The sequence below is a fragment of the Conger conger genome, chromosome 3, assembly GCF_963514075.1.
Source record: "Conger conger chromosome 3, fConCon1.1, whole genome shotgun sequence".
NCBI classification, from domain to species: domain Eukaryota; kingdom Metazoa; phylum Chordata; class Actinopteri; order Anguilliformes; family Congridae; genus Conger; species Conger conger.
Genome location: NC_083762.1, coordinates 49,274,788 through 49,288,170, shown reverse-complemented (window position 1 = coordinate 49,288,170; position 13,383 = coordinate 49,274,788). Strand labels below are relative to the sequence as shown.

The following is a 13,383-nucleotide window of genomic DNA, read 5'->3' as shown; positions in this document are numbered from 1 at the left end:
GGATACTTAGATATGTATACAGAAGGGTCCAAAGATGAGAAGGCTAAAGTAGGTGTAGGGGTCCTCGCACGGGTCCGTTCAAGCCTGGTCCGTTTCTGCCCTGGAAAAATGCATGTTTAAGTCGTTTTGGTCGTTCTGTACGGCTATGTTTAACCTCCACAGATTTGATCATGGCTGTGGCCTGATCAAACCATGGCAGGTACTCAGCTACCAACGCTTCACAAACCTTGGGATAGCTGGAACGAACCTGTGGTGGAAGTTGTTCCATAAATGTATGGATCTCTCTGGTAGAGGTTTTCCATACAAGTCGGACCTTTTCTCGATCGGTTGCCCTGGGCAGATCCGAGAGACAGTTGTCAACTTCTCTCAAGTAACTCTGAATGTTAAATTTGGAGTCCTTGGGGTAAAATATGTGGACATACTTCGCCATGGCCTCTAGCTCCTCAAAGCGAAGACCCTGTGAAGTTGCACTAGTCTGCCTGTTTGGAGAAGGAGAGACTGAAATCACATTTGAATGTGAATGCGTTTCATGCGGAGCTCGACGTCCTCGGTTTGGTTTAGGGGGCGGAGCTACAAAACAGTCATTCTCACAATGGTTGGCAGAAGATGAATTGTCGCTGTCAGTGTACTGAACAGAGCTGTCACCTATCCTCTCAGTTATAAAGGGAAAGCTAGCGGGATTAGTGTTGCTTTTTGTGTGCCCAATTAATAACGTTAGATCTCCTCTACCGTGTCCACGGGAGGGTTCCCTGACCTCCTCATGAGAGGGGTGGGCATGGAAGGTGCAGTCCTGTACTTGCCTGACTGTTTCTCCCTTGCGGAGATGGACCACCGTTGGGATGGAGTCCCCCCTTTCCCTCTCCAGGGAAGAGGTGGGCAAACCATTGCATGGGTGGTCAACAGCACTGCAATCTGAGGAGACTGACGAGTCTCCATCAGAGCAAGCTGTGGAACCGGGATCTGACAAACCCGAATCAATTTGTGACCCCCCTTCCCCTGCCTTGTGATGTAAGGAGGAAGCAGGAGAAGCTGGAGTTGGGCAAGCCTGAGAAAGCAGGCTTACAGAAGAGAGTGGATGTGGTAGCTTGTGGCATCCACTCTTCAACTGAAATAGTTCCTCTCTGTAGGAACAAAGATCTGATTCGGCTGAATGCAGTACAATGAAGTATTGTACTGCTTTCTTGCCAACAGTTTGAAGCTCAAGTAAAACACTGGTGTGTTGTCCTTTGAGGTATGCCATCTCTGATTCTAAGTTTTTGTTGCTCTGAAGAGCAAGACTAATCTGTCTGGCAAAATTCAAGACCAGACAACTTAGAATTGGGTCTTTTGACTGGGTGGGGGAGTGACCTTTCTCGTTGATTAAGGAGAACATTTCTTTCCTACAATCAGTGAGGTTCATCTGATTCAGGAAAGCTATGTAGCCAGGTGCTAAACCTTGGGCTAAAAAGGAAAGGTACTCATCAATAGATATGGGTTCCATATCTCAAGCCAAATAAAGCTAAAAGCTAAAATCAGTAACTTAAGAGGGTACTCTTGAAGTTAACAATTTGACAAGGGCCTTGAGCTCCTAACAGTTGGCAATGAATTGTTTCCCAATATCACAATCCAACATACAAGTTGTGATGAAGGATAAATAATTTAAAACGCTCTTTGAATATTCTCTAACTATAGTACAAGGTGGCTATAGCATCACACAGGGACTCGAGTTGCGCTAGCGGTACTGCAATGCAACAACAGCAAAATGACCGAACATATGGCGGATATTTAGACCGTAAAATAGGAACTGTGATGCTGATCACATTAATCCTAATTACCAGAATGTGATTGGTTGAAATTACAATTAAATTTGGATTTAAATGTAAAATTCAATTAATTATTAAAATTACTTTGACAAAGTAATTATAATTAATAATACAGTGCGGCTAATAATACTATTATTGATAATACGTATTATATCGGAAGGTAAATGCCAATCAACAAACTACCATGTAAGATTACGAATGTAATGCCACAATATTACACGAGGGGGCAGTATATTGAGAAAGCGGCTCATGCAGGCTTTCAAAAATGGTACAAGGGTGACATCTAGTGGTCTTTTAAGGAAATTGCACTTGTGGCAATTTAGCTGAGAAAGAATGCCGAGAATTCGTTCTGGAGTCACGTGACATGAGCCAAAGCTCGTCTTTCTCACGCAGAGCTCCAAATTAGGAAGGGGAATTCGTTATGAAGTCACAAGACATGAAATTTGAGCCAAAGCTAGCCTCCCTCACACGGGGCACCAAAATATGTAGGGGTCCTCGCATGGGACTCCAAATTATGTAGGGTCCTCGCACCGGCCGCCAAATAACGCAGGGATTTTACTCTCTACGAAACCGGGGCGCCAGTTAAACGTTGTGTAGCAGTATAACTGCAAAAAGTAATCAGTCTCATAAAATTACTATTATCAGAAATATCTAACCACAAATTTAGTATTTTAATTAATAATTAAAATAACCGATATTAATGATCAAACATACCGATAACCTGAAGGTTGGAAGTTCTTCGAAAGACTGCTTTAACTCGGCTCTCATGTCTATGCGATTCCAAAACGAACACCGGGGTTTAATAAAATATATTTATTAAACAAACATACAAACACATAACAGATAAACTAACGGGAAGTTAGTAAGGAAATTTAGTAGGTTAAGTTAGGGCGTGTATGTGTGTGTGTGGGCGCGCGCGAGCGCGCGTGTCGCTTGAATAAAGGAAAGGTGGGAGTAGCTAGCTTGAGTAAGCTAGAGTTCTGGGTGTGGTAATAAGTTAGAGTTCTGGGTGTGGTAATGAGTTAGAGTTAGCTGTGAGAAGGGACTACTTGCGTAGTTTTACTCTATATATGCGCAAAAGACGGCGAATCAATTCACGTACATATATATGTAGCTAACCAAACACATTACAATGGTTGGATGGTAAATATTGAAACACAGATTCACAAAAACAGTTAAGACTAAACTAAACACTGGCTATGCCTGAATGTTTGTTTTCTTACTGAGTCCATATGCATTGCTGGATCCAAAAGACATGCTGTCCTTGTAGAAGCGGCGATGGTGCTGTGAATGGTGTCCGGGAGAGATGCGCAGGCTGGGGTGTTCCCGTCTTAGCAGCGCGTTGTCGTCTGATCCGCTGGTCCTTTTCCAGGTGTAAAAGTTTGTTGCTGTTGTTCGATGGTGAGCTTTGCAGGAGTAAACTGATGTAGCGTTCCGCGTACACCAGTTTCCACTCGCTATAGGCCACGAAGTTACCGCGAGGTAACTGGGTGTGTCCGTAGGCCTGGTAGTGCGCTGTGCAGCATTCAGCCTCTGTCCGAGTCTCGGAGCAGATGAGCTGAAGCGAATGGCCAAAAAGGGTGCGTCGAAGAGAAGAAGCAGAAGAAGAAGCAGAAGAGAGATCCCAAGAACGTGTCTTGCTCTTATACGGGACCGTTTATTGCTCCCGCCATTACGGGATTGGCTGAACCAAGTTAGACGTCATTCGTGGTGGACGTCGCGGAATTTTCCTGTGGGAATGTGGAAATTGTAGTCCGTACATAGGCATTGGAATATATATCTATACGCTCAATGAATGTTAGTATAGGGAAAAGAATACCAGATCAGATGTCAGTTTATACAGCAGAAATGATGCACGATATCATATCATATGATATCATAGGCCTACAGTGGGTGGAGGAATCTAGCAAAGTTTATTCAGAATACAAAGGCTTGGGGTGGAAGTGCGATTCTGTTGGGTACCTGCTCATGTAGGCATAAAAGGGAACGAAGGAGTAGATAAAATTGCCAAAAAAGCAACCAGGATGAGAGATGTCATAGACATACCTTTTGGCAAAGGAGAAATGAAGGCGATGCTCAAAAAAGAAACAATGAAGAAATGGCAGGATATATGGGACAGGGACAACAGCGGAAGGAAATATTATAGCGTGCAGAAAACCATCAATGCACAGGGTGTGTTTAGAGGAAGTAGAAGGGAGGAAACGGTTATAACTAGACTACGGTTTGACCACACAGGATTTAATAAAACACTATATTTAATAGGAAAAAGTATATCAGATGAATGCTTGCAATGTAAAAGAACAGAGAATGCGGAACATGTACTCATGCAATGTTGAACGTATAGGGAAGAGAGGATAAGATTTGCGCAAAAGATAGGTAAGGCAGGAAGAGAATAGAATCTTGTGGGTATTCTGGGAACAACAGGAGATGACACAGAAAGCGGTTGTGGAATATCTGAAGGAGATAAGATCATACCATAAAATTTAGTGAGTGATAATGATATAAAGTAGTCCTGAGCAATATACCATACTACATACTCCGGTACAGTAGGTGACGCTATGCACCGTATAAATAATTGTTTCTCGCGCCTTAAAACCAAAAGAAGAAGAAGAAGAAGAAGAACTAGGCGGATGGCGGACCTCGATCGATTTCCGGGTTAGGAGTAAAAAAAACAAAAGAGTAGAAACCGTTTTCGGCGGGTTCGATAAAAATGGCGCTGTTGCTCAGTGCAGAAAGCCACCAGAAGAATAACGACAGAAGGTAGAAGCTCTGTTAAAATCGAAAAGTTCAGCGCCATGGCTAGCCTGGATCAAAAATCGCCGAATGTCCTTTTGCAGAGTCTGTGCTGCAGGATCATCGGAAAGAGTGAAGGTAACATTCACTGCATGACAGCAAAGTACCTAGGTAGCTAACTTCAAGTCTAGCCAGCTAGCTAACGGCTGGATATAGTTATGAGCCACATAACTACACAGTACACCGGCGCTGAAAAAGACCGAGTCCGATAAAGGCCATTTTGTGTGGTTCTTATCTTAGATAGCTAACGTTACTTGGCTAACGGTATGCACCGGGAACATGACATATAGGCTAACATTTGCTACACGAATGAAGAAGTGGTTCGTTAACTTTCGGACTGCTGGTCAAGCGACAGGCTAAACTGACTGCGCGAGTGCCGTCTTTCCGAGGCCACGACATAGATTTTAGTTGACTAGCTAGCGTTGATAGCAAACGTGAAAACTTTGATCTCAAACGTGAATCGATAGAAACTAGAGCACACGTGTGTTGTTGTTTTCCGTCGACGACAGTGTTTGCTAAATCGACCACGCGAGACCTATAACCTTAGCTGGTATATATAAGACTGCGGTATTTTTATAAACGTTACACTGACCGCTAGCTTGTGGGGCGCTAACTTAGCTATAGCTTGCTACATGTGTACGTCTGATGGGGCTGGTAGAGGTAGGGGAGGTATTACATTGAGAAGAAACGGAGACCAAATTTTGAAAGAAGTAATTTACTTTTTATTTTATTTTTTTCCTCGTTGTGTCATTTCAAAAAGCATTTTTCACTCTTCTTTGGGGGGAAAAAACTACCAACTCCTTATTGGCTAAAACACATAAAATGACGAGCCAACGGAGATATACCTACCTACCAATCAACAATCAGAATGAATATTAACATTGCGCTGGTCCGATCGATGATTTTTTAAATGAAAGAACAGATAATACAAACAATGAGGTAAACAATATTAGCACATACATAACATGAAAGGTCATAGTAGGAATATACCATATTCACATACAGTTACTTAAAAACAAAAATAAAAAAATGCATGCACAAATGAAACGCATTTAGCCAGAGGTTTCAGGGATCTTTAATGTTTCAATAATTTGTCATTCTTTGCATTTTTAAACAAATTGAGAGATTTGAGGAGAAATTTTAATTCAATGAGAAAATGAGATATTTCAGGTAATGACCTGGCAAACTTCTGTTTATGAAGTCTGTCCTTTAGAGTAAAATAATAAACAGAGTTAGCAGCTTCAAAAACATGAGATTCTAGGTCTTTCCAAAATTTGTGGGATATTTCACAGTCAAAGAACAGATGAGATATTGTTTCTATATTATGATTGCAAAAAGAGCAAGAAAAATGTCTACAAACTTTGCAATAAGGCAATTAACAGGGTATATCTTATGTAAAATATTGAAGTGCACTATCTTAGCTTTGTTTAGAATACAGTACTTATAGGGTACGAGCCAAGCCCTTCTCCAATTAATATTTTCAAATTGAGATCTCCAGAAAAATTTGCCTGTAGGAACAGTCTTATTCTTTCTTTGAAAAGTCTGCCGAATATGCTTATTATTACACTTAATATCTGTTAGTTCAATTCCATCTAACATCAAAAGAGGCTGTGTCATAAAATTCTCACTATAACTTAAATGGCTTTTTACAAATTGAGTTATTCCAGCTGGAATAGCACGAGTTAAAGATTTTAAATCTTTGAAGGGAATAGGGAAACTGTGCACAGATATAAACCGTTCATAGGACAGCATATTACACCAAAGTCATCGAAAAGATGAAGAACATAATTTATACCTCTTTGGAACCATCTAGAAAAGAATAAGGATTTGTTTCTGATCATTATGTCACAATTATTCCAGAGAAAACCTTTGTGAGGCGAGAAATTGTGTACAAAGGACAGCTTCCAAGCTAGAAGGGCTTGCTGGTGAAATTTGATAACTTGATGGGCAATCTGTTTGGAAGAAAGTTGCATGACAAAAGAAAAGAAAGACCTCCAACTTTGCTGAAAATATAATTTGGGATGAAATACCAAACAGAAACCGGATTCTTAAGACATCTTTTTAACCAATTGACCTTAAAAGTGTTAACAGTATCAATGAAATCCAGGATTTCAAGACCACCCTCTGCTTTACTATTGGACAGAACACATTTTTCAAGTTTATGGGACTTTTTCCAAATAAAATCTAGAAAAATTTTATTTACATCTGTTGCTGTTGAATCTTTCACAAATAAGGATAAAGAAGGATACACAAAACGAGAAAGGCCTTCTGCTTTATAAAGGAGAACTCTACCTAGGATAGACAAATCTCTTTGAAACCAAATATTGAAAATTAACTTGGTCTTCTTTAGTCTACCTGAGAAATTTAGATGTTGTCTAGCTATAAGATTTTTTTGTCATGAATATTCCTAAATATTTAACAGAGTCCTTAATCGGGATATTTTCAATTGCAATATCCTCACAATCATGCAAAGCTAAAATTTCACACTTGGACATATTCAACCTTAAACCCAAAGCATTGGAAAATTGGTTAACCAAATCAATAGCATTGGACACTTGTGTCTTTTCTTTTAGAAAAAGCGTGGTATCATCTGCCAATTGAGAGATTTTTAAATTCCTCCAAAAAATTGAAATTCCTTTAAACTTTCTGTCATTTACAATATTAATTGACAATAATTCGGTAACTAAAATAAATAAAAAGGGAGAAATAGGGCAACCCTGTCTGACCCCTCTATTAATTTTAAATCTATGAGAAGTGTTAAAGTTAATTATAACTGAGCTGTTAATATCTTTGTAAAACATATGGGAAATGTCAACAGAGTTATTACCAAAGCCAAATGCCTTGAGAGATTGTAAAAGAAAAGTATGCTCAACTGCGTCAAAGGCCTTATAAAAGTCTAAAAGCAAAATAAGAGCCTTAGAATCGTCTGCATAATCCAGCAGGTCCAAAATGAGTCTAATGTTACAACTAATGGAATCTAGACATTTCTTTAATCTGTTTGAATATGTTAAGGCCAATATCTTATAATCTATTGCCAAAAGAGTGATAGGACAGAAATTATCTATCAATAAAGGGTCTTTTTATCGCGTTTGGGGATAAGATATATAATGCCCTGTTTCATTGTAACTGTCATCTCTCTCCGACTGATGCACCCTCTATACATAGAGATTAATGGACCACTTATAAGTTCCCAAAAGTGTAAATAAAATTTGACAGATAAACCTGGTGATTTGCCTTTCTTCATTGAAAATAATACATCTTTAATTTCCCTAGTTGACAATTCAGAATCACAAATAGATTTAAAATCTTCATTGATTGAGGGGATATTAGTATTAATTTTTTCCATAAAATTAGCGCTATCCTTTGCATTAAAGTTGGATTCATCTAGTTGGATTCATATAAAATTAGAAATAAACTTTGGGTCATTAGAAGGAGTCTTTTTTAAGGGCAGGTAATGATTTTCTCTTAGAATTTCTTTTCTCAAGAGCAAAAAAACAAGTTGTATTCCTTTCACCATCCTCTAGCCACTTAGCTCTAGACCTAATGAATGCTCCTTTTGCCATATCTAAATAAATTTGATCTAACTGTAGCTGGCCGTCCTTCAATTGGAGTTCTTCTAAGGTAATATTTTCTTTCTTCAGTAAAAGGTCAATTTTATTCATCAAATCAACTTCGAGGCTATTTTTCCTTTTCTTTAATTCCTTGCATCTTTTAATCGCAATATGTCTGACCTTATATTTAAAGAATTACCATTTTTTCCTATTATCATTATTTAAGCCATCATCAAGGATTTCCTCTACTAGTTTTTTTTTATAGAATCGTTGAAAGAGTCATTTAAAAGGGAATTGTTAAATTTCCAATAACCTCGCATACCAGAGGTCTCATGGGTAGCACTTAATTTCAAAATAATTTGGTTATGATCCGATAAAGGGGCATAAAATTGATCCACTGAAGGGTTTAAAAATAAGTCAATTCTTGATTTTAAGGTTAGCTTTCTATTACACCAAGTGATTCCTATTGCATCAGGGTTAAAGAAACGCCATGCATCAGTCAAAGAGAGGTCAGAGAGAGAACAGAGCATCGAAACAAGGTTATTGCTCTGAGAGGTTTGGCTGAGCCTAGGAGGAAATCTATCTTTTATATCATCCGGACATTCATTAAAGTCACCACAAAGAATGATGTATGAGCCTTGATACTTATTAAGTTGCTTCAACTTGGATGATATTTCACTAAATATAAGATCTTGTTAAAAGCATGGGAGTTAAATCCGTATACATTACAAACAATTAAGATAGCATTGTCTTGCTTGACTATCAAGGCAATCCATCTACCATCGCAAGAAGGCACTGTTTCAAGAACATCCCCTTTAAATCTATGCAAAAAAATTAAAACCCCAGCAGAATGATTAGTACCATGACTAAAATGAGCTAAGTTACCCCATAGGGCTTTCCAGAATTTTGTATCCGATTCACAAGAATGTGTTTCCTGAAGTAAAATGGAATCAGCCTCAGTTCTCTTGCACAGCAAAAAAACAGCTTTCCTCTTAGTAAGATTCCTAATACCCCTGACATTTAAAGACATAACAATAATTTAAGAGAGTTAAACGTAAAATCCATAGAAAATAAAAAAGATAAGAAAATTAAGTTTACCTGTAAACGCCGAAAACCTTAAGATGAAGAATACTACCAAGAACGAGGTGGTGATAAACAACCATTTGAACTGGCTTAACACATAGTGACAGAGAAAAATACTATATAACCATGTCTAATATGGGATCAAAGTAAAATAATAATTTGAACGATCCTGTAGACAGACGCAATAAAAAAGGCAGCAACCAAGATACAAACAACTGAAGAAGAGAAACTAAAATATACTTGCCTATGTGCTTGAAAATGTATGTAACTAGTGCAGGTCCATTAGGTAAACTTAAAATAAAAAAGCCCGTGAATATAGTTCACGAGTCAATCACATAAGCATTACTCGTACAAACAACTAAACGTCCATGAGAATATAACTCTCAGTATAGTCTCGTATGAAATGTTCTTGGAACAACGAAAAGAAGAGCTTGTCAATGAGCGAATCAATAAGAGTGAAGTTTCAGTCTCACTTGAACGAAAGTAGGCCTATTACTTTATCACTTTCAAATAATAGTCCTTGGGCCAAACCCCAAAATTGGACGATTTGGTACCATCTGGGTGGGCAAATTCTAGATGTGATTTTTTTAGTCCTATACATCCCTAGATTATGTTTTGATATGATAGACCTTTTGGTTTGGCAGCTTATTAGTGGTTATCACCTCCTAAAGGTATGGACTGCTTTCGTTCAAAACCGGAGTTTTGCCAAAAAAAGTCCCCTGCCATATTTTGCCCCCCTTCGCATGATTCGCTTGTAGGTCGGGCTGTGGGGGTGCTAGAGACATGAGCCTGCAGTTTCCTGAACACGTAGAGACCAACCCTGAGTCGATCAGACCTTCCTAGGCCGAGCTATGGTCACTTTTCCCGCACCTACCCCCTACCGGTGAATGCCTAATTTTTGCGGTTTTCCGGAGGTATTGTGCGGTAGGTGCGGGAAAGTTACCATAGCTCAGCGTAGGAAGCTCTGATCGACTCGGGGTTGGTCTCTACGTGTTCAGGAGACTCAGGCGCATAAAGAACATGTCTCTATCAACCACAGCCCAACCACAGCCCGAGCTATGAGCAAATAACCCGAAGGGGAGCAAAATATGGCAGGGGACTTTTTTGGCTCCACCAGAAAAGTTAAAAAGGGTAAAACATTTTACCTAATAGATATCACCATGACACTTCCTCAGTTGGTTACTTACATAAAGACTATTATTTTTTGTATTAAAAGTTTTCTGAATTTTTATGTTTAAATATGCAAATGATGCATTATCTACTTAAAATATGTGTTAATTTGCATATCTTTCCAGAACATTGGATAAAGCCAGTAATTAATTACTATACATCCCTAGATTATCTTTTGATGTGATAGACCTTGTTGGTTTATCCACGGACCACAGATACATTTATTTAGCCCACAAGGCAGTGAAACCTGTAGGTGTATGGAGTCCCAACAGTCAACCTATATAATGTTTGAAAATATATTTTTCATTTACATCTTAAGAACATTTATGATACCTCCTCTTGTATAGCCTACCCTGTACCTGGGATAATGGTTCAGTCCAACCAATGTAGGGCTGAGGAAGATGTATATAAGCTGGTCATTCTGACCTTGGTGAGAGAGAGTACAGCGTCCTGTGAGGCTGTGGAAGTGGTTTTGATTTAAATTATATTTGTAGCATCCCAGGGCTGCAAATTTATGTTTCCTGATTTTTGTTGGTTATTTTTGGTTAATAAAACCACTATCTCATTTGCCTCATGACTCCCTTCTTCAGCACACCAACATCTTCTTAATGAAGTTTTTCCAGTGCATGTCACTCACACTAGCATCTCTTTAAGCAGTACTATTATATTGTGTATAAGACAGGCCCCTACTGTATAACTTATCAATTGTTACTTGTAGCCTCCAGGCCGCTATAGGTGTCACTGTTACCTCTTCATTCACATCTTGACCTGTTGGATGCCAGAAACTATTTGTACTTTTTACTGTATTAAAAGTGATATAGATTATTCTTCTGTCCTGATATTTGCAGGAATAGGCTAACAATAGATTAGATTAAGAGATTAATTTCTCACATAATATATTATAAACCAATCGATTGCTATTGCTACACAATGCTTCATTAAGTAATAGGGACAAAAGCAATACATGATGAGATTATTTTTGTGGTGGAAACATTTATTAACATCCACATTTGGTGCACATTTGGTGCACATTTATTAACATCCACATTTGGTGCACAACAGACGAAGGGAGGTGAAGATCCTGTGGACAGAGTAGAATACACAGTAAGGCAGGAGCGCAACCACAGACCAAGATCACAATATGAAACACTAGGAATACATTACCACGGGATGAAGCAGAGGTGGGGGTGTATTTCAGCACAGATCATCATCTGCATCATCATCCACATCTGAGTCTGTCAGATGTGCAGCAGGCTCTTCCTCACTGTGTTGGTTGGCACAGGTTTGTAGTTTGCACAGGTTTGTGCACTTCAGGCCATTGTTGATGCATGTGCACTGTGGTGGTTTGCACAACCTCACACACTTGCAGGAGAGAAACTGCAAGACAGCATCTGGTGCTGGGGAACCGCGCATCCACTGGATTTCCAGCTGCCCTTGATCATCTGTGGTCCACCCGTGGTCCTTGGGGCTTGGTACAGATGGCTGGGTTTGAAGAGACCGTCTCCAGATTGCAGCCTGATAGTTGGCCCGAATGGAATGCATACATAGGCAATCCTCACAAGGTGGAAGCTGGCTGGACTCGACCTCTCTATGTCTGGTGCAGAAAAGTTGGTACCGAAGAAGGTTGACAGATGTTGTTTTCGTAGAGGGTACATACATGCGGCATGTGACTTCCTGCAGCTTCTTGAAGAGCTCATCGGAGACATCCCAAGTACGACCGAGCTCAAGGAAGGCATCTTGGTATGTCCTGTCTGACTTCAACTGTTTGAGGGTGCCCACTTTCCCACGTCCTGCAAACGCGCTGACAGTGTCACAGCCAGTGAATGCGTGCATGCCAATCAAGGCACAAGCAACACTATCGCCAAGCGATTGGCATAGTTTTGTGATGTCCAGGAATTGTGTCCTGTTCTGTGTGCCACATTTTTGGTACACTCTGCATGGGATGTCCTTGCTCAAACCCAGAGTCAACACCAGAACATCTGTGTCGTCAGCCGTGATGATCACCGCCTTGTAGCCAGACTCTGCTGCATGGAGAGCATGCAATTGCATGCGGGTGTCAGCTTCTTCCTGAGAGGATTTGAGCTGTGTTACCTCCTTCCACTGGGTCTTGCTGATTTTGAAGCAGACTTCTTCACAGGTAACATATAGGGTCTTGTCTTGTAGTTTATTTCTGTGATTGGGTCCTTTCCATTCCTCAACCAAGAACTTTATCAGACTGGCTTTGCTGGCAGCGCTGCAGAGCAGTTTCCTCCACTGCTGGATGTTGTGGCCAGAAACAATATTCTTGAACTGGATCCCCGCATCTGCACCTCTGTTCACCCTTTCTGAATTTTTGATTGACATGTCCTTGTAAACATCAAAGACAACATCAATGCGTTCACTCTTGCCTCCTTCATGCTGGACCTTGGCTAGGGTTGATTCTGCCAGCTGTGCAAATGTCTTATCATTCCCTTTCATCTTTTGTACCAAACTCATTCCATCGATGATGGTTGTTGATGGTTCTGGGATGACATCTGCTGGGGCAACACTCTTCTCCAACTCTCTGGCGAGAGCTGCCTTGTTTGTCTTGCGGAGAGATCCATCCCCATTAGCTAGGGCCCATGGCAGTGGTCCCAAGGGATGAGCCAACACATCACTCATGTGTAGCTCTCGGCTCTGGGCCACCAGAACCATGTGGCCAAAGAGTTTCCCCTCTGCCTTCAGGGCTACTTCCTTGTCTTTCCCTTTGCTGCATGGTTTCTTTTGGATCTCTGAGAATGTTTTCAGCTTTGTCATCTTGTCATGGAACTGTGTAGTTGGCGGAGTTGTCTCGAGACGGTCATGTTTGAAGGCTTGATATGCTTGCTCTCCTATCTCCCGGGCATCAAGCAGGTCCTTGACCACATCTGGCGGGGCAACAGTTGCATTTGACAAGCTGACAAACTCACATTGGTCTGGACTGAGTGGATTCACCCAGCAGGTTTCCAGGATATCAACAATGGACT

General features: G+C 40.3%; 1 protein-coding gene across 3 annotated transcripts in view; it reads left to right on the top strand.

Annotated features, from left to right (window-relative positions):
* The first annotated feature begins 4,451 nt into the window (after positions 1 to 4,451).
* Positions 4,452 to 13,383, top strand: part of tubgcp3 (tubulin gamma complex component 3) — a 291,027-nt gene continuing 282,095 nt past the window's right edge. For all 3 annotated transcript variants that reach the window (XM_061235118.1, XM_061235117.1, XM_061235116.1), the window contains exon 1: positions 4,452 to 4,673. In XM_061235118.1, coding sequence (XP_061091102.1) covers positions 4,598 to 4,673 — 76 coding nt within the window. In that variant the 5' untranslated portion in view covers positions 4,452 to 4,597. The remainder of the gene's footprint in view (positions 4,674 to 13,383) is intronic.